At 43.7% G+C, this 23,780-nt stretch overlaps 5 protein-coding genes across 13 annotated transcripts; 2 read left to right on the top strand and 3 right to left on the bottom strand.

The window, feature by feature from the left end:
* Positions 1-5,786: 5,786 nt before the first annotated feature.
* On the bottom strand, positions 5,787-7,020 carry LOC309708918 (ras-related C3 botulinum toxin substrate 2-like; the record flags this gene model as incomplete). The annotated part of the gene is made up of 4 exons (XM_082537269.1): positions 5,787-5,945; positions 6,252-6,411; positions 6,810-6,912; positions 7,004-7,020. 4 exons carry the CDS (start codon positions 7,018-7,020, stop codon positions 5,815-5,817), a joined length of 411 nt encoding a protein of 136 aa, XP_082393395.1. The 3' UTR covers positions 5,787-5,814.
* Positions 7,018-11,250, bottom strand: LOC309708315 (somatostatin receptor type 3-like). Of its 3 annotated transcripts, none has more exons than XM_082536249.1 (3): positions 10,536-11,250; positions 9,506-10,347; positions 7,527-7,635 (listed from the first exon to the last, which is right to left on the bottom strand). In XM_082536249.1, the coding sequence occupies exons 2-3, from the start codon at positions 10,280-10,282 to the stop codon at positions 7,615-7,617; spliced, it is 798 nt and encodes a 265-aa protein (XP_082392375.1). In that variant the 5' UTR covers positions 10,283-10,347; positions 10,536-11,250; the 3' UTR covers positions 7,527-7,614. The 3 variants fall into 3 exon arrangements, with proteins under 3 accessions (XP_082392374.1, XP_082392375.1, XP_082392373.1); XM_082536247.1 differs by having other exon boundaries at positions 10,434-11,249; XM_082536248.1 differs by lacking the exon at positions 7,527-7,635 and adding an exon at positions 7,018-7,103 and having other exon boundaries at positions 9,506-11,250.
* Positions 11,251-13,273: 2,023 nt separating this feature from the next.
* On the top strand, positions 13,274-19,755 carry LOC309709413 (uncharacterized protein). 6 transcript variants are annotated; one of them, XR_014277501.1, is made up of 6 exons: positions 13,274-13,434; positions 13,542-13,654; positions 14,593-14,774; positions 15,039-15,158; positions 15,252-15,405; positions 19,544-19,755. XR_014277501.1 is itself a non-coding variant. In XM_082538031.1 (4 exons), the coding sequence occupies exons 1-4, from the start codon at positions 13,386-13,388 to the stop codon at positions 15,003-15,005; spliced, it is 378 nt and encodes a 125-aa protein (XP_082394157.1). In that variant the 5' UTR covers positions 13,274-13,385; the 3' UTR covers positions 15,006-15,022. The 6 variants fall into 6 exon arrangements, 2 of the variants coding, with proteins under 2 accessions (XP_082394157.1, XP_082394156.1); XR_014277502.1 differs by having other exon boundaries at positions 14,575-14,774; XR_014277503.1 differs by having other exon boundaries at positions 13,294-13,434; positions 13,597-13,654; positions 14,575-14,774.
* LOC309709412 (serine/threonine-protein kinase pim-3-like) lies at positions 16,447-22,252 on the bottom strand. Of its 2 annotated transcripts, XM_082538029.1 has the most exons (5): positions 20,500-22,252; positions 19,490-20,365; positions 18,342-18,522; positions 18,085-18,255; positions 16,447-17,995 (listed from the first exon to the last, which is right to left on the bottom strand). In XM_082538029.1, the coding sequence occupies exons 2-5, from the start codon at positions 19,766-19,768 to the stop codon at positions 17,904-17,906; spliced, it is 723 nt and encodes a 240-aa protein (XP_082394155.1). In that variant the 5' UTR covers positions 19,769-20,365; positions 20,500-22,252; the 3' UTR covers positions 16,447-17,903. The 2 variants fall into 2 exon arrangements, with proteins under 2 accessions (XP_082394155.1, XP_082394154.1); XM_082538028.1 differs by having other exon boundaries at positions 19,490-22,252.
* LOC309709411 (uncharacterized protein) lies at positions 19,667-23,423 on the top strand. Its single transcript, XM_082538027.1, has 4 exons — positions 19,667-19,755; positions 22,259-22,355; positions 22,525-22,681; positions 22,817-23,423. Exons 1-4 carry the CDS (start codon positions 19,731-19,733, stop codon positions 23,345-23,347), a joined length of 810 nt encoding a protein of 269 aa, XP_082394153.1. The 5' UTR covers positions 19,667-19,730; the 3' UTR covers positions 23,348-23,423.
* Positions 23,424-23,780: the final 357 nt, after the last annotated feature.

Genomic DNA, 23,780 nt, shown 5'->3' with positions numbered 1-23,780 from the left:
AATATATAAATTAAAGTTGAAAATAAAATAACTGTACAACAAAATACACAATATAGAACTATATAAGAATGTATGAAGAAATCTAAATATAAATAAATATATACACAATAACAGCAGCTGTACAAATATTAACCGGAAATGAAGAATATAGTGACCAGTGTTGTGCAAAACCAAAGTCCAGAAAGTCCAGTGTGTGTGTAAGAACCATATGTGTGGGTCAGTACTGTGTGGTGGTGTGATTGAGAGACCGTATCGCCTGCGGGAAGAAGCTCCTCCTCAGTCTCTCTGTGTTGGTCTTCAGGGAGCGGAATCGCTTTCCTGACCTCAGCAGAGAGAACAGTCTGTTGTTGGGATGGCTGAGGTCCTTCACGATCTTCCTGGCCTTGGTCCAGCACCGCCTGCTGTAGATTGAGTGCAGGTCAGGGAGCTCGGAGCGGATGGTGCGCTCAGCTGACCGCACAACCCTCTCTAGAGCTCGTCTGTCCTGCATGGTGCTGTTCCCGAACCAGGTTAAGATGTTTCCCGCCAGGATGCTCTCTATGGTGCACGAGTAAAAGTTCCTGAGCACCTTGGAGGGCAGTTGGAAGTCTCTCAAGCGTCTGAGGTGGTAGAGACGCTGTCGGGCCTTTTTCACCACAGTGTTGATGTGACAGGACCATGACAGGTCCTGCGTGATGTGAACTCCGAGGTATTTGAAGCTGTCCACTCTCTCCACTGGGCACTCGTTGATGACGGGGGTCTGGTAGTTCCTCTCCTGCTTAGTGCTGAAGTCCACTATCAGCTCCTTTGTCTTACTGACGTTTAGAAGGAGGTTGTTCCTCTGGCACCAGTTCTCCAGATTCCTAATCTCCTTCAGGTAGGCCGTCTCGTTGTTATCAGAGATCAGGCCCACCACGACGGTGTCGTCAGCAAACTTGATGATGGTGGTGGAGCTGGTAGTGGCCACACAGTCATATGTGTACAAAGAGTACAGCAGGGGGCTCAGAACACACCCCTGGGGGGCTCCAGTGCTGAGAGTGGTGGAGGCTGAGACATGTCCGCCCATCCTTACTGCCTGTGGTCTGCCAGTTAGGAAGTTGGAGATCCACTGACACATAGATGAGCTGAGTCCCAGATGCTCCAGCTTGGTGGTGAGTGTGGAGGGAATTATGGTGTTAAATGCAGAGCTGTAGTCTATGAAGAGCATTTTAACATAATTCCCCCTTCTAGTGTCCAAGTGAGTGAGTGATGTGTGGAGGAGATGAGAGATGGCATCGTCTGTGGAACGATTTGGACGGTAAGCGAACTGTAGTGGGTCCAGTGTGTCTGGTAGTGAAGAAATGATGAAGTCTCTGACCAGGCGTTCAAAGCACTTCATCACTACTGAGGTGAGGGCTACAGGGCGATAGTCATTGAGAGAAGCAGGGTGGGGTTTCTTTGGGACAGGAACAATGATGGACTCTTTGAAGCATGTGGGGATCACCGACTGAGATAAAGAGATGTTGAATATCTCAGTGAACACAGGAGCTAGCTGGTATGCGCAGTCTCTGAGGATACGACCTGGGATGCCGTCTGGTCCTGCTGCTTTCCTGGTGTTCACTCTCTTGAAGGCTCTCCTTACTTCATGCTCGGAGATGACGAGCACGTTTCCGGTGCTGGCAGTATCTTCCTGTCTGCAGCCGTTAGCGCCGCTAACACTAGCATTGTTGGAGACCTTAGCTGCAGCCTCGAAGCGAGCATAGAAAGTGTTCAGCTCGTCTGCCAGAGTCACGGCCGCGTTCGTCATACCGGTTGTTGGTGCTTTATAGTCCGTTATTGTCCTTAGTCCCCGCCACAGGCTCCTAGAGTCACTCTGTTGGAGTTGTGACTCTAGTTTCCTCCCGTAGCGCTGCTTCGCCTCTTTCACCGCCCTCCGCACGTTATATGACGCGGCTTTGTACGGGTCCATGTCCCCCGTCATGAGTCCCGTGTTGTAGGCAGCGGTGCGGGATCTCAGAGCGTCGCGGATGGTTTTATCCACCCACGGCTTCTGGTTGGGAAACGTTGTGATAGTCTTTGTCTCCACGGTATCATCCGCTAGTTTCCCGATGAATCCCACAACCGCTTCCGTAAACACGTTGACGTCATCGTCGGAGCTGTTTCTGAACATGCCCCAGTCTGCGTCATCGAGTGCGTCCTGTAACGCGGCCACCGATTGATCCGTCCAGCGCGCGACCTTCCTCTGAACCGGAACTTCCTGTTTCAGCCTTTGTTTGTATTTTGGCATGAGGAAGATGGCGGCGTGATCAGATTTGCCAAACGGGGGGCGGGATTGTGCCTTGTAGCCGTCCTTGACCGTAGTGTAGCAGTGGTCCAGTGTCCTTTCACCCCTGGTGGGGCAGGTGATGTGTTGATAAAAGTTCGGCGCTGCGCGTTTGAGGTTGGCGCTATTAAAGTCCCCCGTCACAATAAGCGCAGCGTCCCGGTGTTGTGTCTGGTGCTGTGTGAGTGCCTCATGCAGCTCGCATAAGGCGGTGACCGTGTCCGCTTGTGGTGGAATATAAACGGCACTTACAATGACCGATGTAAATTCCCGAGGTAGATAAAAAGGACGACACATGATGGACACTAGTTCCAGATTTGGTGTGCAGGAGCGTGTGAGAGGAACAACGTTCGCACTGTTGCACCAGTTGTTGTTCACCATTAAACACACGCCGCCTCCCCTTGACTTCCCCGAGTCCCGTGTCCTGTCCATGCGGTGAACCGAGAAGAACTCGGCCGGCTGGATGGCGTGGTCCGGCACCGCTGGGTTCAGCCATGTCTCGGTGAAGCAGAGGAGATTGCAGTCCCGAATGTCTCTCTGGAACTTTATCCTGGCCCTGAGGTCGTCAAGCTTGTTCTCCAGTGACTGGACGTTGGCGAGCAGGATGCTAGGCAGAGGTGTGCGGTGTGCACGAGCTCTCAGCCTGTTCCTGACGCCGGCTCGCTTCCCTCTAGGCCGCCGCCGCTTCCCTTTGTTCTCCCTCGAGATCTCACTCGGCCAGCTCGGATCCGGAGTTAAGTTAAGATGTGAAGTTGAGAGTTGTTGCCGTGGCGCTTTGGGGTCCCTCCAGACCCCAAGGTTTGCCATCGTAACTTACGCGATCGATGGAGGGTTACAACCAATTAGGTGCCTTTGTCCGACGCTGTGACGAGACCCGCTATAGCCGGGGGTCCGCCTGACCCCCATCTGCCCCCACCACGAACCGGTGCCCTGTTTCGTGACAAGACCTGGGTCCGCGCTTTTTTTTGGTCCAGGGCGCACAAGGGTTAAGATTGGAAAACAATGTCAATGCCACAAACGTGAGTTGTCATATACATCTGTGAGTTAATCTGCACAACCGTGTGCACATGTGCTCTGTGCATGTACACACACAAAGAATTGACCTTCGTTCCTTAAATTTGTAGCATTGCCTCTGTGCTGACTGATGGTGCTCAGTGGCTTTTGCTTCTTGCTTTTAAATCAGATGTCACTCTCAACATAAACACAAGCTACAGCAGCCAAGCAGTCTTAGCTGAGGAAACAAAGATACATTTCCTCATTTAATGTAAAATATTGTGGTGATGTTATGTTATATTAGGCAGGCAGCTGCCCAAATAACACTCTGACAATCAAAAGTACAGGGAGTGCAGAATTATTAGGCAAATGAGTATTTTGTCCACATCATCCTCTTCATGCATGTTGTCTTACTCCAAGCTGTATAGGCTCGAAAGCCTACTACCAATTAAGCATATTAGGTGATGTGCATCTCTGTAATGAGAAGGGGTGTGGTCTAATGACATCAACACCCTTTATCAGGTGTGCATAATTATTAGGCAACGTCCTTTCCTTTGGCAAAATGGGTCAAAAGAAGGACTTGACAGGCTCAGAAAAGTCAAAAATAGTGAGATATCTTGCAGAGGGATGCAGCAGTCTCAAAATTGCAAAGCTTCTGAAGCGTGATCATTGAACAATCAAGCGTTTCATTCAAAATAGTCAACAGGGTCGCAAGAAGCGTGTGGAAAAACCAAGGCGCAAAATAACTGCCCATGAACTGAGAAAAGTCAAGCGTGCAGCTGCCAAGATGCCACTTGCCACCAGTTTGGCCATATTTCAGAGCTGCAACATCACTGGAGTGCCCAAAAGCACAAGGTGTGCAATACTCAGAGACATGGCCAAGGTAAGAAAGGCTGAAAGACGACCACCACTGAACAAGACACACAAGCTGAAACGTCAAGACTGGGCCAAGAAATATCTCAAGACTGGTTTTTCTAAGGTTTTATGGACTGATGAAATGAGAGTGAGTCTTGATGGGCCAGATGGATGGGCCCGTGGCTGGATTGGTAAAGGGCAGAGAGCCCCAGTCCGACTCAGACGCCAGCAAGGTGGAGGTGGAGTACTGGTTTGGGCTGGTATCATCAAAGATGAGCTTGTGGGGCCTTTTCGGGTTGAGGATGGAGTCAAGCTCAACTCCCAGTCCTACTGCCAGTTTCTGGAAGACACCTTCTTCAAGCAGTGGTACAGGAAGAAGTCTGCATCCTTCAAGAAAAACATGATTTTCATGCAGGACAATGCTCCATCACACGCGTCCAAGTACTCCACAGCGTGGCTGGCAAGAAAGGGTATAAAAGAAGAAAAACTAATGACATGGCCACCTTGTTCACCTGATCTGAACCCCATTGAGAACCTGTGGTCCATCATCAAATGTGAGATTTACAAGGAGGGAAAACAGTACACCTCTCTGAACAGTGTGTGGGAGGCTGTGGTTGCTGCTGCACGCAATGTTGATGGTGAACAGATCAAAACACTGACAGAATCCATGGATGGCAGGCTTTTGAGTGTCCTTGCAAAGAAAGGTGGCTATATTGGTCGCTGATTTGTTTTTGTTTTGTTTTTGAATGTCAGAAATGTATATTTGTGAATGTGGAGATGTTATATTGGTTTCACTGGTAAAAATAAATAATTGAAATGGGTATATATTTGTTTTTTGTTAAGTTGCCTAATAATTATGCACAGTAATAGTCACCTGCACACACAGATATCCCCCTAAAATAGCTAAAAGTAAAAACAAACTAAAAACTACTTCCAAAAACATTCAGCTTTGATATTAATGAGTTTTTTGGGTTCATTGAGAACATGGTTGTTGTTCAATAATAACATTATTCCTCAAAAATACAACTTGCCTAATAATTCTGCACTCCCTGTAGACGTCTACCTTTTCGGAACCATGATAACAGGGTTCTTGCTGTTCGGAGTTGGCTTGGCCCTGGCTTATCAAGGAAAGCGGAATCGACTTTTCAAAACCCCACAAGGCTGCCCGCTATGATGGAAATGATGGGACGGGTCGTGACTTCTCAAAATGGGCTCATTGAACGCAGCACGAATAGGATCTTGGAGAAGCTCACGGCAGTCTCTGCTCTCTGAGTACAAGATTGATAACATCTCAGAGAAGCTCTCCAACGGGAGATCGAGAGACCAGTGACGGACTGTTAGACCAACTGTGAAATTGACATGCAGTTGTTCGCACTAAAGGAAAACCACCATCATTTCATGCAGCTACCATATCGGTGTCAGCTGTGGTCTCAAGACTGGAGCTGATACGTATGTATGTTTGGGGGGGGGTCCAATTTCACTGCAGATGTAAACATTGCATGTGACAAATAAAAGGCTTGATTGAATAGCTTCAGACTTATGTTCAAAGAAAAGAAAATAAGCCCTCAAACCTCTACTCTACTTTATGTGTTCATTTAATGAGCGAGTTCACTTTGTTTCTCTCTTCTCTCAAACGTCTAATCTCTCTTCCTCCTCTTCCTCTGTGTTTTATTCAGTCGTACCGTTTACAGCAGCGAGCAGGGCTTCTTCTTGACCTTGGCGGGCTGAGGGCAGAGGACGGCACGAATGGCCTCATCAAACACAGTCTTCAGACCACGCTGGGTCAAGGCTGAGCACTCCAGGTATTTGACTGCATCTATACATGCGAAGACACATATAAGTTAATAAAAGAAGAGAAAGAACTACAAAGACAAAGTAAGAGAAGAAAGGTTTGCTGGTAGTGGAGAAGAATAAGTTCAACTTTCAAAGAACACTATAGTCAACTACAGGTACTATACTTTTACTGTGATGCCAGGAAATGAGGGGAATAACAAAAATTTGCAGAGGCAGTCAGGCTACAAAGTTCTCTAGCATCTTCATCTGCTAGTTTCATATCTTCACTGGTGAGGAGAGCTTCAAATCTTAAAGTGCTTTTCAAGCAAATAAAGTAAGAGTGACTGACCTATCTCCTTAGCCAGAGCTAGGCCCTGTGGATAGGTGATAGGCGCCAGCTTCTTGTCCTTCAGTTTCTCAATGGTATCCTTTTCATCCCTCAGATCCAGCTTAGTGCCAACCAGGATGATGGGCGTGGAGGGGCAGTGGTGACGGACCTCAGGGTACCACTGGCAGAATACAGAGTAAAGGAAAACTAAATAAGAGGCAAGAAAGGGGAACACGCAAAATCAAGGAACGTGTTAGAGGCAAAAAACAGAATCAAAGGTGGAGGGAGATGAAGCTCTGATGCTAGGTGTTACAGAAAGGTGGATGAAGGCATGAAAAACAAATGATATGCTGTAGCTATTAAAGATGAGAGAAATACATCATCCAACTTTCACCCACAGCATCAATCATTCATTCACATCAATTATTAGACCTGTTTAGGCTTTTTCTCCATTTTGTAATCCAAGTACCTATTATTTTTCTCTATAATAAATTACTGCTTTTGTTCCGTTTGTTCTTTTTTACATTTTGTTCCTCGGCAGCTGAGAGACAGGCCTCATAAAAAACAGCCAAAACTCACCTTAGCTCTGACGTTCTCATAGGATGCCGGGCTAACCAGGGAGAAGCAGATTAGGAAAACATCCTGGATGGAGAGACAAGGAGACAAAGAATTAGAATAGCTGCTGCAGTTTTAATTAGCTGACATGTTATATAAGTTCTGTCTGTGTAACTTTATGTCCATTAGTTATTGTGTGTGCATGTGTGAGTCTGTACGGAGCGGAGCCTGTCATAATCTTCCTGTCCAGCTGTATCCCAGAGGCCCAGGTTGACCGGCTTGCTGTCCACCATCACATTAGCTGAATATTTGTCGAATCTGTGGAGAGAGTAGAGAAGGTCAGCGATCAGCCAACAAGTCATAGGCAACCTTTCATTTCATTGGTTATTCATTCATTCAACAATCTTTCAATTCACTGATTGTTTAACCAGTGAAACTCCTGTAATGGAGAAAAAAACAGGACCATACTTGAAATACCACTGTTCACAAAAACATTAACCAACAACATTACTTTGGTTAGTTTGACACAAAAGCCATCCTAACCATGTCTAGTAAGAGAGAATAATACATAATAAGGCAGGGCTGCCCCCGTGTGGTCTCATAGTAGAATAACAGTTTAATTTCTCAATTTTAAAAATTTCATCCAAAATGTATTCAGGCTCAAATGAAACTGATAACACAAATGTTTGCAGACACAGATGTTTTTTTTTAAAGAAAAAAAGAGACTAGTGTACCAGATTAATCCTGTTTTATGGCCTGTCCGAGGTCTACCCCGCCCTTTGCCTAATGACAGCTGGGATGGGCTTCAGCCTACTTAATGACCCAGTAGTTAAAAAGATGGATGGATTTCCTGAAATAGAAAAGTCACTGAAATAACGTAAACTGTCAAACATAGAACAACTATGACAAACAGTCAACACTATCTGAGATCCTGCTGGTGGTTAGGGAGGATATACGTGATTCTGTTTGTTGTTTAAACATATTTATAGAGTTAAGAGTTCAGATTGCTGGAAGAACAACATTCACGCAGTCTGATTGCTGTTTTTCTCCCAAAATGTAGAAACACCTGCTAACCATGGCACACTCTGCTTTTCCATTAGGTCTGTGCAAATACTACTTAAATACACTCATCCTCCTGTGCCATTAGTGATATTAACAGAGTGTAGTCCATTTACATCTATGCATATGTTGGCAGATTTTCTGAGTAATGTAAGTTTAGGAGGACGTCACTGTGGAGAGGAGTGAGGTTCTTTTTTTTTTTAAACAAAAATAACCGAGACAGAGTTTTAGTGTGGAAGGAGCCATTATGTTCCCAAAGTTCAATTATGTTTACCACAGATGCAGCAACATGATTCACAATGAGTCAACATGAGCAATGTTAATCATGACTGCAAAAAGATTAGCAACTGTGAAAGTGGAAGATGAAAAGTTATAACCTTGTTTACATAAAAACAAGTTACAGTAACAGTGTATACACACACTGATGCAGATACCGATCAGGGATACCATTATGACCACAGGCCACAGGTCCCCCTTTTGATACCAAAACAGCCCTGAAGCATGGACTCCACTGGAGCCCTGAAGGTATGCTGTATCTGCAACAAGATTCTAGCAACAGATCCTTTAAGTTCTGGAAGTTGCGAGGTGGGGCCTCGGAGCTTCTCAACCTTAAACATGTTGTTGTACTCTTTAAACCAGTCCTGAAACATGTTTGCGTTGCTGAAAGAGGGCACAGCTATAGAGGCCATGTATTTCTGTTCCTCCGTGGTTCAGTTCTGATGCTCATGTGCCCATTTTTGGTGCTTTCATGAATGTACAGAGGTCAGCATGGGCACCCTGACTGGTCTGCAGCTATGCAGCCTCATGCACTGCACATGACCCTGTTGCTGGTTCACCACTGCTTTTCAACCTGTTTATAATGAACAGAAGAAAGCTGGCTTAAAGTGAGGATGGCTGTTATAACCCTAGCAGGCTCCCACAGGTTCAGCTGCCGCCCATTTCTCCTGAGGAGCCAGTGTATAGCTGGATACAAGCTTGTGGAGAGCTTCTCGGTGTACGCCAGTGTCAGTACTGTGGTGACCTTAGGTGTTTGTTTCCCAGCCTGCAGAGGCTTGTGTAGTGATGTGCTTTGACGTATTGACGATGAGTTTAGCGCTGTGTTTGAGCTAGTAGTGAGCAGCCAGTGCCCTATGTGAGAGTGAAGTTTTTCTTTGATTAACCATTTCTTGTCTTTTCAGCAGATTCTAGTCTGTTGACATCCTTTGTTGGAGTGATATAACAGTATAGTTGACTCGTTATCTCTCCCCTGAGCTTATCATTGTTAATCCCCTCATCCCCTAGCCCTTTCCTGAGGGTGTAAGAGTGGCCTTAAAGGAAATGGCTTTTTTTAGACAGTGGATGAACAGTTAAATCTCAATCATAAAATGTCAATCAAGTAGATCAACATTAGTTGACTGAAGCCACAATACTCTTAAAACAGTTTGCAGCTGAAATTGGTTTACTTGTGGATTCTAGTTTGATTTAAGTTGGCCATGACACTAATGCTGCGGTGTTTTAATCAACAATAAAAGGCTCCTACTTCACTATTGCCCATCTGAGTTAGACTATGTTATATTATTAGAAAAGAGCATTGAATAGACTACACTTTCTCAAAAATGTCTCCAACTTCCTCCTTTATCTTAAAAGCTCAAATTATTTCAGTGTTACTCTAAAAGTCATACCTTGATGACGATCAGCAGGTAGCACAAGCAGATGACCAGCAGGGGGCAGAAGAATCCAACAGTGCACGTGTAGACAATAAACGATGTCTTCCACACTTCTGCTGGTTCAGGCCATACGATGCTGCAGTTCCCATCATCCTTCAGCACGTCCGCAAACACCACTACCAGCAGCACCACCACAAAGGACCCCGCCCAAACGGTGCCACTGATAGCCTTAGCCACGTGGGGGCGCCGCCACCAAGAAGAGCGGATGGGATGCACCACAGCCAGGTATCCGTCCACTGACATCACAGTTAGACAAAAGATGCTGGTAAACTGGTTGATGGCATCCACTGTCATAACCACTCGGCACATCAGAGAGCCGAAAGGCCACGAGAGCAAAGTGTTCTGTACCGCCAAGAAGGGTAGGCCCAGCATGAAAAACTCATCTGCAATGGCTAGATTGAGGATGTAGATGTTTGTGACTGACTCGTGTTTTGTGTAGTTGACAACAACATGGATGACCAGAGTGTTTCCCACCAAGCCAATGACACAAACGATGCAATAAATGAGTGGGATGAAGATTCCAGCCAAGCCAGGGAGGGATCCTGGTTTACTTTTGGTGCAATTTTGACAGGAGCTGTTAAGGAGAAACGAAGTGTCATCTTGGTTGAAGCTGTGAAGCGGTTCGGAGGGAGCAGAAAGGAGCAGGAAATGAGAGTAGGAGGGGGCAGAGGTGTTGTTCCAGGTAGCTGTAGGGACTTCCTGAGGCAGCAAAGCAAACTGGATGAGCTCCATTGAGGCGTTAACGACTATCAGGCAACAGTTGTTGGTAAGCTCACATCAGTAGAAGATCAGCAGCCCTACAGAAAGCAAAGTTAATTAATTTAGCACACTTCATGTGGACATGAAATATAAAGCAATTAATGCATTAAAGGTGTATTCTAACATTTTGGAGATGTCCAGTTAACCAACTCTTCCAACAAATCAGCCGTGTTGGTTGTTTGTCCACTGAAATGTGTCTGTAAAGCTATAAAGTTTGTTCTGGGACCTTTCCTGAGTTCTGTTTTCAGTTTCTGTTTGAGCAGATCTGTTGTTGGAGAAAATGCTTCATCCTTTGTAGCATCCTTTACATCAGGGGTCCCCAATCCCAGTCCACGAGGGCCGGTGTCCCTGCAGGTTTTAGATGTGTCCTTGATCCATCACAGCTGATTTAAATGAATAAATTACCTTCTTAACATGTCTTGAAGTTCTCCAGAGGCCTGGTAATCAACTAATCATGTGATTCAGGTGTGTTGACCCAGGGTGAGATCTAAAACCTGCAGGGACACTGGCCCCCGTGGACTGGGATTGGGGAACCCCGCTTTACATGGTGGAATACACACAGCACACAGTTTGCATGCAATTATACACACTGCAGCAAACTTGTTGCTTAACTTTAAAATATAAATATAGTACATAATAATAGTTTTTGTCAAAGTATAGAATTTATGTAAAACCCTTAGGAGTAAGAAAGGTGCTAGGTGTTATTTAGCTTAGATTAGCACCTGGATTATCATTAATGTAACGTTAATCCAGGTCCATGAAACTTCAACTAAACTGCATTATAATTGTGTTTTAGAGTTTTAGAGGAAACATCTAGGCTGACTGTGTAAAGGTAACAGATTTCCCATCACGTCTTAGATTGTTCTTTGCTAGTATGGACTTTAAATTATTATTGGATAGACAGCAACTTGGGAAGTCTTGTTACCTTGAGGTTGCCTGGAGACAGCTGGCACTCAAGTGCTGTATTGTTCTTGGTTTCAAGTGGGCAGGAGACTTTTGCTGCATGTTTAGTGTTTATGTCTTCTCTGTAAAACTCACAAGTGACATTTTTTTGCATCTAGACAACAATACTATATAACTAGCTAATGTGAGCTTTAGGGGTATTTAAATGTTTTAACAGGCTTCTTTTTTTTTTCTTTTTTTTTTTGTGTGTGTCCCGTTTGGATCTTTAGCCATCAGAATTGTTGTCTTAAGGCCAAGAAAGATGCCAAGCGGATTTATTTTACCAAGTGGATCATCATGGCCTTGCCATATTGGTCCATTTGATTGACCTTTATTATAATTATGAATTTATTTTATTTTCAGTTGCTACAAACGGGACAGACATGACTGGGGGATAGGACAGGGAGAAAGAATGAAAGAAAGAGAGGGAGAGAAAGAAAGCCAAAGGGGAGAAGAGACGGTGAGAAGGGGGGGGGAGAAAAGAAAAAAAACAACAAAAAAAAAAAACACCTGGGTCACCTGTATGGAGAAAAAAAACACAAGAGAAAGCAAACAACAAAGAGCAACATAATAAAAAAAACAGCACCATCACAATAAACTAGCTAGCAGTAGATATCAGTAGATACTAAATAATAAACGATATTGTGCAGCACGCAAGATAGACAGCGCACAATGTGCTTTGAGGCAGCAGCCAAGAAAGCTGTAGTCCGCGTCTGTGAATACCCGTGTGTACACCTGTGTGCATACCTGTGTGGATCAGCATGCTTGTATTCATATTGTTCAGTTATGCAATATGGAACTGAACTCTGAGGGTCCACTGAGCCTATCGCGTCTGATTAATTCTGAGGCTGTTGCCCTTTTCTCTGCGGCCTTTGCTAACTCTTTCTGTTATGATGACATCAGTAATGCACCTCTCTCGGTTGATGGCGTAGTCAACTCTTTTATTTCTACATGTTCTTCTATTTTGGACACTGTGGCTCCAGTAAAGACCAAACGCCGTAAAACCTCTCGCCAACTTTGGCTAAATGAATCCACCCTCGCTCTTAGACGTGAATGAAGCTGAGAGGAGATGGAAAAAAGATCAACTTCAGGTGTCCCTTGACATCCTGCATATGAGCCGGTCTAAATTTCAGAAGGCTGCCAAAATGGCAAAAACTTCTTTTTTGTCAAACATTATTGCGACTAATAGTCACAATCCTCGAGTTCTGTTCAAAATCTTTAACTCAGTGGTTAATCCCTGCTCTGACGTTTCGATGGGTGCCTCCCCGGCCCTCTGCGAAAAATTTCTAAATTATTTTATAGATAAAATCTCGGTGTTAAGGGCCCCACATTCTCCAGTAGTAAATCAAGCCCCAGTTTCTGAATGTTCAACGGTTTTTCAACAGTTTGAACCTGTGTCATTCTCGACTTTAAAGGAAATAATTAATAACCTGAGAAGCTCAAATTCTCTGCATGACATTATTCCTTCTCGTATCATTAAGAATGCATTGAATACAATCGGGTCCTGTATCTTATTTTTAATGAACTCATCACTGTCATCTGGCTATGTTCCGACTGTCTTTAAACATCCAGTCGTGCAACCTGTTATCAAGAAAAGTAGCCTTGATCGTAACACTCTAGCAAATTACAGGCCGATTTCTAAACTCCCCTTCATGTCAAAAGTTTTAGAGAAAATAGTGCTTCAGCAACTACAGACCCACTTAGAGAGAAACGGTATAAGTGATAAATTCCAGTCTGGATTTAGACCGCGTCACAGCACCGAAACTGCCCTACTAAGAGTCTTCAATGACCTTCTTCTAATCGCCGACTCTGGGCGCTCTGTTATGGAAGAAATATAGTATCATCAGAATTCAAGTATTTTTAGACATTGAATTTATGACACTGAATTTTTATCCTCCAAATTTCCCTGCAAAAATATTCACCTGCAAAAATTCACCTGCAAAAAATTCACCTGCAAAAATTCACCTGAAAAAAATTCACCTGCAAAAATTCACCTGAAAAAAATTCACCTGCAAAAATTCACCTGCAAAAATTCAACTGCAAAAGTGATGAACTTTAATGACCCAAGCCAGAGCAATCAGCACCAGATCGAGTCGAGTGGCTCTCAGCCAATTAAATTACGCTGTTTGATCACATGACACCGTTAGCCAGCAGTGTGTCTCCTAAAAGAGAGCTGTTTAAAGGTGAGTGATTAAGTTTTTCTCCTAAATAGAGATCATTACAGAACGCCTAGTCCTACTTAAAATCCCATTTATTTATTTATTTTTTTTAATCATCTACTCGAACTAAGGAAAACGTTTGACTAACTCAAAGACAATTTCCACGCCTCCCCTGCCTGACTGCAGAGGCAGTTTTGAATTTAGGAGCGCCAAGATGGCAGCGGCAAACCCTGGCGGCTCTCCGGTGAGTATATATATATATTTTTTATCTTCAAGTTTGTCTTTTGAAACCTTAATTTTATTTAAATCCGTTGCTCACGTATAAAGTACACAGACGGGGTCTTTGCTCAACTCGTCTGAGGCGTGTCTCACTAAGCGCTACATGCTAGCATCCTGCTAACCGAGCTACCCTTTACATGCTGTGCTTTAGAAAATGGGATACTCGTTAAAAAAAAATACTCCGCAGATATTGATAGATAGACGAACACTGCAAATATAATGTTGGAAACGAGAACGGCCTTTGGTGAAGGGGTAAAATACACCATGAATAGAGCCATAGAGTGAATGGCTGCCATGGTTGCAGAACAGCCTGATTTAATGACAAGAATGGGGAAGAGTGAGGTGAAGTGAACCACAGCCACAAAACACGGTCAGACAAGGCGGCAAAAGGGCAGTGATCTGTCCGTCAGTATGAAGTTGGTGTGTGCTTTGGTGAACAAAAACTCCAGACTGGTAGCAGGAAGATGGGAGACTCGTGTTTCACTGGAATAGTGATGAATTAAAACATCCTTTGTTGGGGACATTTCGGTGTAAATGCATCCATACAGGCAAGACAGAGGCAGACTAGACAGTGAAGAAAACAAGGCAAACATTAGAAATATAAAAACGGAAATATAGGATGAGTCGGGGATGAGTTCCTGCCCCAAGTGGAGGAGTTCAAGTATCTCGGGGTCTTGTTCGCGAGTGATGGGAGAAGGGAGCCGGAGATCGACAGACGGATTGGGGCTGCAGCTGCAGTAATGCGGACGCTGCACCGGTCCGTCGTGGTGGAGAGGGAGCTGAGTGTAAAAGCGAAGCCCTCAATTTACCGGTCGATCTACGTCCCTACCCTCACCTATGGCCTTTACATGACTAACGTCCCCTCTTCTCCCTACCTCACATTAGCCCCCATCTTTCTTCCAGGTGGAAAAGACCCGTCACCTTCTGGGAGAGGCGGCTCCCGTGGGAACAGCTCCCACCACCAAGTCCCTGAGTGAGTCTCTGTCCCCCAGCGTGAGCTCCAGCACTCTGTCCACGTCCACCTCCGCCTCCTCGCAGATCTCCAGCACCACCTTTGAAAGCGTGAGAAGGAGCTGGCCACCAAGGTGAGAAAAACGTGGGCTTAGTGGGCGTTCTTGTTGCTGCCTTCTTCCTTCTCTGCTCGGAGCTGATCGGTCTTGTTCCTGTTGTGTTGTAGTGCCTGCGCCTTCTGACACACACCTTCAATACTGAATACAACCAGCTGGTGAACGGCATCAGTGACTGCAAGGTGAGAAATAATACAAAGAAATTAAAAAATAGCCTTTCTGTGTCACATCAGGGAGTTCCTATATTGACGTCTACCTCATCCTGCTGTTGTTTCACTTCAGCTTTCTCTCATCTCACCGATCGGACGTGATCCATCCGTGACGAGCTTCAGCAGTGCCACCCTCACCCCTTCCTCTACCTGCCCCTCTCTCGGACTCCCGCTGTGGCTCCATGGGCCAGAAGTAAACATATTTTTAGGAACATTGACCTCGATCTGCAAACGGTTATTGACAGGTTATCCATTTGATTCTAACTTGGTGTGATTTGTGTTAAAGGACCCCTGAGAACAGCTCACGTGCCTCCAGTCCCTCCTGCTCAGACTGTGAAAACTTCCCGATGGTTCCCACTCTGGAGACCTCCTACCTTGCGCGGGCTGCAAAAGAACGAGTTCCTGAACTTGGTGCCTGATATTGAAGAAATGCGACCAGGGTGAGTAATGCCATATTAACCCAAATACTGTCACTATGACATGTGTCTCACAGACCAAATGTAAGTCGACACTCATGTTCTCTAGTTCAAGCAGAAATGATGTGGATCGATTCAAATTCCTGAGCCTGGATGATTTCAGCTGGAAACAAACCAACTCTGCTTCTTCCTCAGGTAATTCAATTCAATTTTATTTATATAGCGCCAAATCACAACAAAAGTCGCCTCAAGGCGCTTCATAGATACAGAGAAAAACCCAACAATCATATGACCCCCTATGAGCAAGCACTTTGGCGACAGTGGGAAGGAAAAACTCCCTTTTAACAGGAAGAAACCTCCAGCAGAACCAGGCTCAGGGAGGGGCGGGGCCATCTTCTGCGACCGGTTGGGGTGAGAGAATGAAGACAGGATAAAGACATGCTGTGGAAGAGAGACAGAGGTTAATAACAGATATGATTCAATGCAGAGAGGTCTATTAACTCATACTGAGTGAGAAAGGAGACTGGAAAGGAAAAACTCAATGCATCATGGGAATCCCCGGCAGCCTACGTCTATTGCAGCATAACTAAGGGAGGATTCAGGGTCACCTGGTCCAGCCCTAACTATATGCTTTAGCAAAAAGGAAAGTTTTAAGCCTAATCTTAAAAGTAGAGATAGTGTCTGTCTCCTGAATCCAAACTGGAAGCTGGTTCCACAGAAGAGGGGCCTGAAAACTGAAGGCTCTCCCTCCCATTCTACTTTTAAATACTCTAGGAACAACAAGTAGGCCTGCAGAGCGAGAGCGAAGTGCTCTAATAGGGTGATATGGTACTACAAGGTCATTAAGATAAGATGGGGCCTGATTATTTAAGACCTTGTATGTGAGGAGCAGGATTTTGAATTCAATTCTGGATTTAACAGGAGAAATCTGCTCTCTCTTTCTAGTCCCTGTCAGGACTCTTGCTGCAGCATTTTGGATTAGCTGAAGGCTTTTCAGTGAGTTTTTTGGACATCCTGATAATAATGAATTACAGTCGTCCAGCCTGGAAGTAATAAATGGTAAATGCCCTGTATTTATATAGCGCTTTACTAGTCCCTAAGGACCCCAAAGCGCTTTACATATCCAGTCATCCACCCATTCACACACACATTCACACAATAAATGCATGAACTAGTTTTTCAGCGTCACTCTGAGACAGGATATTTCTAATTTTAGAGGTGTTGCGCAAATGGAAGAACGCAGTCTTACATATTTGTTTAATATGTGCGTTGAAGGACATGTCCTGGTCAAAAATGACTCCAAGGTTCCTCACAGCGTTACTGGAGGCCAAGGTAACGCCATCTAGAGTAAGAATCTGGTTAGATACCATATTTCTAAACTTTTCAGGGCCGAGTACAATAACCTCAGTTTGATCTGAATTAAGAAGCAGAAAGTTAGCGGCCATCCAGGTCTTTAAGTCTTTAAGACATTCCTGCAGTGTAACTCATTGGTGTGTGTTATCTGGCTTCATGGACAGATAGAGCTGGGTGTCATCTGCATAGCAGTGAAAATTTATGCTATGTCTTCTAATGATGCTGCCTAGGGGAAACATGTATAATGTAAACAGAATTGGTCCTAGCACTGAACCCTGTGGAACTCCATAATTAACCTCAGTGTGTGAAGAGGACTCTCCATTTACATGCACAAATTGGAGTCTATTAGATAGATATGTCACAAACCAAACTGTACACTGGTAAACTGTTACAATAAAAAAGACCGTAATTTTCTTTACTCTTCTTTATTTATGTAACTTTTGTTTTCACTGGCAATTTAGTGTTAGGTTAGGACAAAAAACAAATTAGGAAGGTTAAAGACAGAACATTACTAGATTGTGGTTTTAATTAAAATGTAGCCTTTGACAATGCTGAACACATGAGAAGCTACTTTAAGGCATATCACCCAATTTGTAATATTGCTAAACATTTCTTAAGGCAGACAAGTTATGCTGGCTGGGTCAGTGTCATTTTTGTTGTAATTGATGTCTGGTTTGTTCTGTTCCCTAGTGATGGGTAGGGATGGGTACCAGTATCCGGTGTTCTGACATAATCCTTGAAATAGTAATAACACAGTATCCTCAGCAAAGATGAATTAAACAAGTTTTATTTTAATGGAAGTTTACTTCAAGTCTTCAGATTTTTACTGTCTTTTATTTGATTACTTTAAAGTATATGATTACATTAGAGTAATTAAATAAAGACAGTTTTGATGGAGCTCCTGAGCCAGCCCAAGCTCTCTATGAAGACGAGGAAAAACTCCCCTGGGGGGGCCAGACTGACGGGAAGAAACCTCGGGAAAGCCCATTCAAAGAGAGATCCCCTTTCCTGGGATGGCTGGGGGGGGGGTTACAGGAATTCCAAAACACTGAAATTTAAAGTGGGCCAATTAAAAAAAATTATTTCCTGAAAAAAAGAAAGGTAATTCATACATCACACATAAATGATAACGTCTGAATTGTGTGTGTTTGTGTGTGTGTGTGATAGGCTTATCTCAGCCAAGTGTGATGCTGTAGCTCCTCCAGCGTCGGCCGCGTCTCCGGGACTTTGGTTAAACAGGCGTCCAAGAAATCCCGGCAGTCTGGAAAGAAAGGAAAGAGAAAAAACATGAAGATGATAGTTCCAGTGGTCCAAGCCATCAGTCAGTCTTGAAGTGTGACGTTTTCTTACTTTTGGACAGATGTCTTTTGAATTTCAGGCGCTTTTTGAGGAAGCTCGTGGTGTTAAAGTCCCCGGCATGAAGCGCTTCGTACAGAACCACTCCCATTTGCCATACCGTGGTGGGTCCACACCTGTAGCAACTGCGCCCGTACCACTCGGGAGGGGAGTAAATTTCTGTACCTAATAAACAGACACAATTGCAATTTCTTCTAAAACAAAAGGCGAAAATTGTGACATCTGTGAAGAGCAAGAGCAGAATATGTTACCATAGAAGACGCGGTACTGCGACTGCTCCTTAACAAAGCAGCTCAGTCCAAAGTCGATGATACGAACACGCGGTACATCTGAGCCGGTCTCAATTAGAATGTTCTCACTCTTGATGTCCCGGTGAAAGATGTGTTTATCCTCCAGGTGCTTCGCAGCATCAACCAGCTGCTTCAGAATGACCTGGAAATAGAGCAGGGCGATATGACCAAAAATATTTATCACGATATACATTTGAAAAGTTGCGATAATGATATAACTGACGATATAACTGATGATATAAATGTATTTTCACTTAAACAAGCAGCTGTTTTTTTATGTGCATTAAAGTTATATAAAAATGTAACAGTGCAAATGCAAATTCCTTGCTGACAGTTTAACCAAAAGGCATTTCCAGTGGAAATTGGCCGACATATCCTCAGCATAACCATGTAAAATATCCACAAAGCTTAAAAAGAGGTTATTCACACACAATACGGTAATATCACGTTGAGGTGCAGTACGTATCACTCCGCGAGGCGCCTGCCTACGATAGCCGTAATGCTCCGACAATCCATCGAGCGGTGCGGCTTTGTAGCTTAGCAAAGTCGCCGTGTACATAAAATCGTTTTGAGGTCAGTAAACACAACCAGAATTCATACATAAGGCACACGGGATTATAAGGGGCACTGTCGAGTTTCAGAAAAATCAAAGGATTGATTTTAAGTGTGCCGTATTTTCCAAACAACACGGTAATAACGGCGGCCCGCTAGCATGCGCTACCAAAAATCGTGCTTTGTTGTGTATCTGACGGACGAAAGCTAAACCAGTTCCACACCACTAAAGTTGCAGCGTTTTTACAAACCAGTTCTGGTTCATCCGTTTCATTCAACGATCCACTTTTGCTCTTCTCTTTCTGCGTCACCGCCATCTGCGTATGTAAACATAGGCACTGCGCATGCGCGTTTTACCTATTCTAGCGCGATATTTCATTTTCCTATCGTTGCCCAAAATTACACCGGTATTACCGTGAATGGTATGATATAGCCCAGCCCTACCTGGAAACGATGAAAAAGACAATAATCAATCAATGGGTTAATGTTTCTCTAATACTCTGTGCTTTGATTGAATGATGTACAGTCTAAGACTCTTCTAAGGCAAGTCAACTTGCCTTGGCCTTGTCCTCTGGCAAAAATCCTCCATTTTCTTCTATGTATTTATCCAGGTCCACAGCGGGGACAGGTCTCTCCATCACCAGGATCAGCTCTCTGCCAAAGTCAAACCACTCCAACAGAGACACTGGGGCTGATGTTTCCACTGATCCATCTGCTTCAGCTGCAAGCTTCAGCATGATGGCAACTTCCACTGACACATTCTTCCCGTTATCATCCTGAAATATTTCAACAAAGTGGATGATGAGGCACAGACGTTCCACAGGTGAACGCTGCATGCAATCCACTAATGTAAAAACAATTCAAGTCTTGCACATTTACCTTCACTTTGCAGTACACTTTCCCCTTTGGGATGTGTTTGATGGCCACCTAAAAGACACAGGGCATTGATGAGCATTTCCTCAGTATGACATCATTAAAGGTGTAAAACAGCATACATCTCAGCTTACGATATTATCCCTTATCTGCATTACTGCCTGTCTTACTACCACCATCTGAACACTTACTGGTAAATGATCCTTTATGCGGTAGCCAGCAAATACTGCTCCGCATCCTCCTGCTCCAAGCCGGTGCTCCTCCACGTATCTCGCTTGGAAGTCACCTAAACAGACAAACACAAATTGGGTTTTACTACAGCTGTCACACAAATTACTCTCTGCTGTACCCTAAATGTTCATTTTGCTCTTCACCTGAATATAAAAGCTAAGCTGCTTGCTACTTACGTTTCTGTTCAGCCACTGACTTTTTGGCAACGGTTTTGGTTTTGTCCTGGTCCACGTTCTTTTTCTTAGGTGGGTCCCTGGTGTCTCCCGCAGCTTTCCTTTTGCCAGCCTTTTTGTTTTTACTGCAGCTCTCTGAAATCTCTATGCTGCAGTCTGCAGATGTGGAAAACACCAAAAGCACGTCAGCTTATTAGATAATAGACACAAATATCTCCCAAACACTAATATCTTCAAACTAGCAACCAGATGTACACTTAATCTACCCCTCACTCAACTAATTAGCCTACCTTTACCAGTGTCCAACCAGGAAGATGCCTGCCCCTTGTCACCGCTCACATGCTCAAGAAGTTTACGCTTCTTTGCTGTATTGGTTGTCCCCGCTTCATCTTGTTGGACCTTTCGCTTAACTCCCCCGACCACATGAGCATCTGAGCTGGTGGAAGGACCAGCCTGCTCAGTGACCCTCCTTCTTTTTATGGGGGTCGTTTTTTCAGGACTGGCCTTTCTTTTAGCCATCCTGCTCTTACAATCTATAAACAACAACAACACATTAGTGAAAAAGAGCGCTCGACATCAGGACTAGAAGGATTTTGATGTCATTGAATTTTAAATTAGTATTGCTTACAATATAACAACAAGTTTATCCTTTTGATAAAAAAACACACCAACACGAGTCCATACTAGATCTACTAAGTCTAGATACTGATGACACTTGTTGCTCTGTTTTCACTGCTCAGTCCAAGAATAAACTTGTCACATTATTTTACCAAAAGACAAAGTGCCCCAGTAACCTTTCTTTGATTAGACATGTTGCACTCAGGTTAGTTTCAATCAAAACCAGGATTTAAATCCTCTAAAAATGAATCATTTTATACACAGAGCCTCAACATTGTTAGAAATGTACATTCTGTTATTTGGGGGATTTTTTTTTTTTTTTTTTTTTTTTTACTTACTTTGATCTCCTGGATCTTTCTTATCTGCCTCAGTCGTAACTTTTCTTGTTTCCTTTTTCATCTTAATTTTTTGAGAACTTTTAAAATAGAAAATGTCACCTTAATGAGTGAATAGTCCTTCAAATGTCTGGATGCTTGACTTTTCTAACTAAGCTGTATAAGTCAGTTCTGTAAGTGAGCTTTAAAAGTAAACTCCGGAGTCTATGGCAACACAACATTAGAACCTTGCCTTTTAGTGACATCACTAAAAGGCAGTGTCCCAAGTAGTTTAAAGAAAAACACTCTGGCATTTCATATAATTCAGTAATTTCACATTAAACTTTCTTTCATTATCCTTTCATTATTTGTTTAAAGACTTGATGTGTGGATGCTACTATGAAGACTTCTAGTTGAGCAAACACTAATAAACACTGACTAGTTTATCTGAGATAAAATATAACACTTTTTTATTAAGTCAGTGTTAACTCTGTTTTTTTCTGTTAGGATCATTCAATAGTATCAGAAGAGAAAAGAAAAGTATGTTTTGTTTTGTTTTTTTTCTTCAAGATCTGTTCACATGTACTTAGCAAGAGTGAGTACACAGCGTTAAAAAATGGTACTTAGTGTAGTGAGGAAGGCGAAAAGCAAAGAGAGCATATGAAGGTAATATTGAAGAAGGCGCAGTTTTGAAGTGGTGAAAGGCAAAGGCATGAGTGCAAGCGTAATAAAAGGTAATAGGAGAGATGTAGAGCAGGCGGAGGACTTGGCTGGAGCAGGAAAAGGCAAAAGGGGAAACGCGAGTGCACGTCTGAAACTTCTTCACTGTCAGTGAATCCTAATTCTTAAGACTAACTAAGAAGAATAAATCTATGTATGAATGTCGTTTTGAGCACATCTCCTCTTTCTACTGATCAATTCTTCCACCTAGTGGATAGATGATAGTATTGCAGCTTGTCTCATCACCTGTTGTGTGTTTTGTGTGCTCCAGAACCTGCGTCCTGTTGGAGTACTGTACGTAAAACACACAAACACTGGAGTGAACACAGCTGCTGAACATCTCTATATTCATAACTTCTTCCTGTTATCTCATATCTGTCTCCCTTCATCTGTGTAGGAACGGTGTACAGATGTATGATTATGTCACTCCTGCTCCTCCACCTAACACCTCCACTCCAAACTAAGTTTGCTCTGCTGCTTTGGTTCACTGATCTGCAAGTATCTGTCATTTGTTTGCAGATGTCTGCAGGAATTATTGTAATGATCCATTAATGGTGCCTGATTTCATTCAGTTTTACAGCTTGTCTCGTGTTTTTGAACTGCTTCCCTCACAGTTATACACAGTGCTAACATGTGCTCTTACTCTGTGTTTTATTCCTGAAGAAAAAGAAAGTGCCCAGCCCAGCAGGATGAAGATGGGCCATACGTCAAGAAGCCGCCAAATGCCTTCATGCTCTATCTCAAAGAGCAGAGGCCAAAGGTCATTGCTGAACTCAACATCCCTGGAAGTGCAGCCGTAAATGCCGTGGTGGGACAGAGAGTAAGTGTGTAACTCTGCATACATTTATGCATCTGTTAATGTTGTCTGCTCATGTTTTTGCATGTGTCCCAGCTGTCCTGTAGTTATGTGTAGTAGCAGTGCTCACAGTGTGTTCTTATGATCTTCTGTCCACAGTGGAAGTCGCTTTCAAACGACCAGAAAGCCAGATATTTCAAGCAGGACTCATTGGACTCCCCTGTTGCAGCCCTTCAGTTCCAGACAGAGGAAGCCTTTGTCGCAGACAGTGAGGAAGAACTGCTGTCAGTGCTGGAAGAGCTTGACCCCCTCCCCATCACTGCGCAGTCTCAGCAGCCCTCACCCACCCCTGCCTCTCCTGTAGATGCCTCTCAAACTGCATCAGTTCAACCCCGAGTTGAATTATTTCAAGACCGAGATGAGCCCATCTGTTTTGCTGAAATCCAAGAAGACATGTGGTCAGTGCTTGACTACCTCCCCGTCTCTCAGCAGTCTAATGTGCTCTCCTCTCCTCATTCACACAACTACTCGACTCCTAAACAAAATCTCATCTGTCCTGCTGATTCCCCTCCATCCAAACTGGCGTCCTCCCCTGTTGCATTCACTGAATTGCCGTCAACAACCCCCATCTTTTGCCAACTAATGAAAAACAATAATTTCATTATAGACGATTGGACTGATTTCAATTGAATTAAACTGTTACTCCTGTTATTTCAACATCTGTCTTTGTGTAAATAAATAAAAAAATAAACAAAAGATGCTTCTGTCATAAGTTACAGCAGGATGAAACAACCTTCATGTAGTTCTTGTTTTTAACCCTGCAAACCTTTAGTTCTTTTGTGTCCTTTCATATTCAGCACACATCTGTCAGTGTCCACTAACTGTCAGGGAAAAGCCAGATAAAAACACTGTGGGGTCTTTTGGGACACGTGCTGGTTGGGTTTACTCATAGATATCAGAAATGATCTGTTCTGTATTCAAAGGATACACGAAGGACGTTTGTATTAAATGCAATATAGCGACTGATCATATGCTGCTTTCTTTGGGGGGTTTTCACCACCATGTTACACAAATCCAGTTTCTAACTGAAAAGAAAATCCTTCACCATTTTCTAATCAAATTC

Source organism: Aulonocara stuartgranti, assembly GCF_965226115.1.
Source record: "Aulonocara stuartgranti genome assembly, chromosome: 6".
Lineage (NCBI taxonomy): Eukaryota > Metazoa > Chordata > Actinopteri > Cichliformes > Cichlidae > Aulonocara > Aulonocara stuartgranti.
This window is presented reverse-complemented; position numbering and strand designations above follow the sequence as displayed.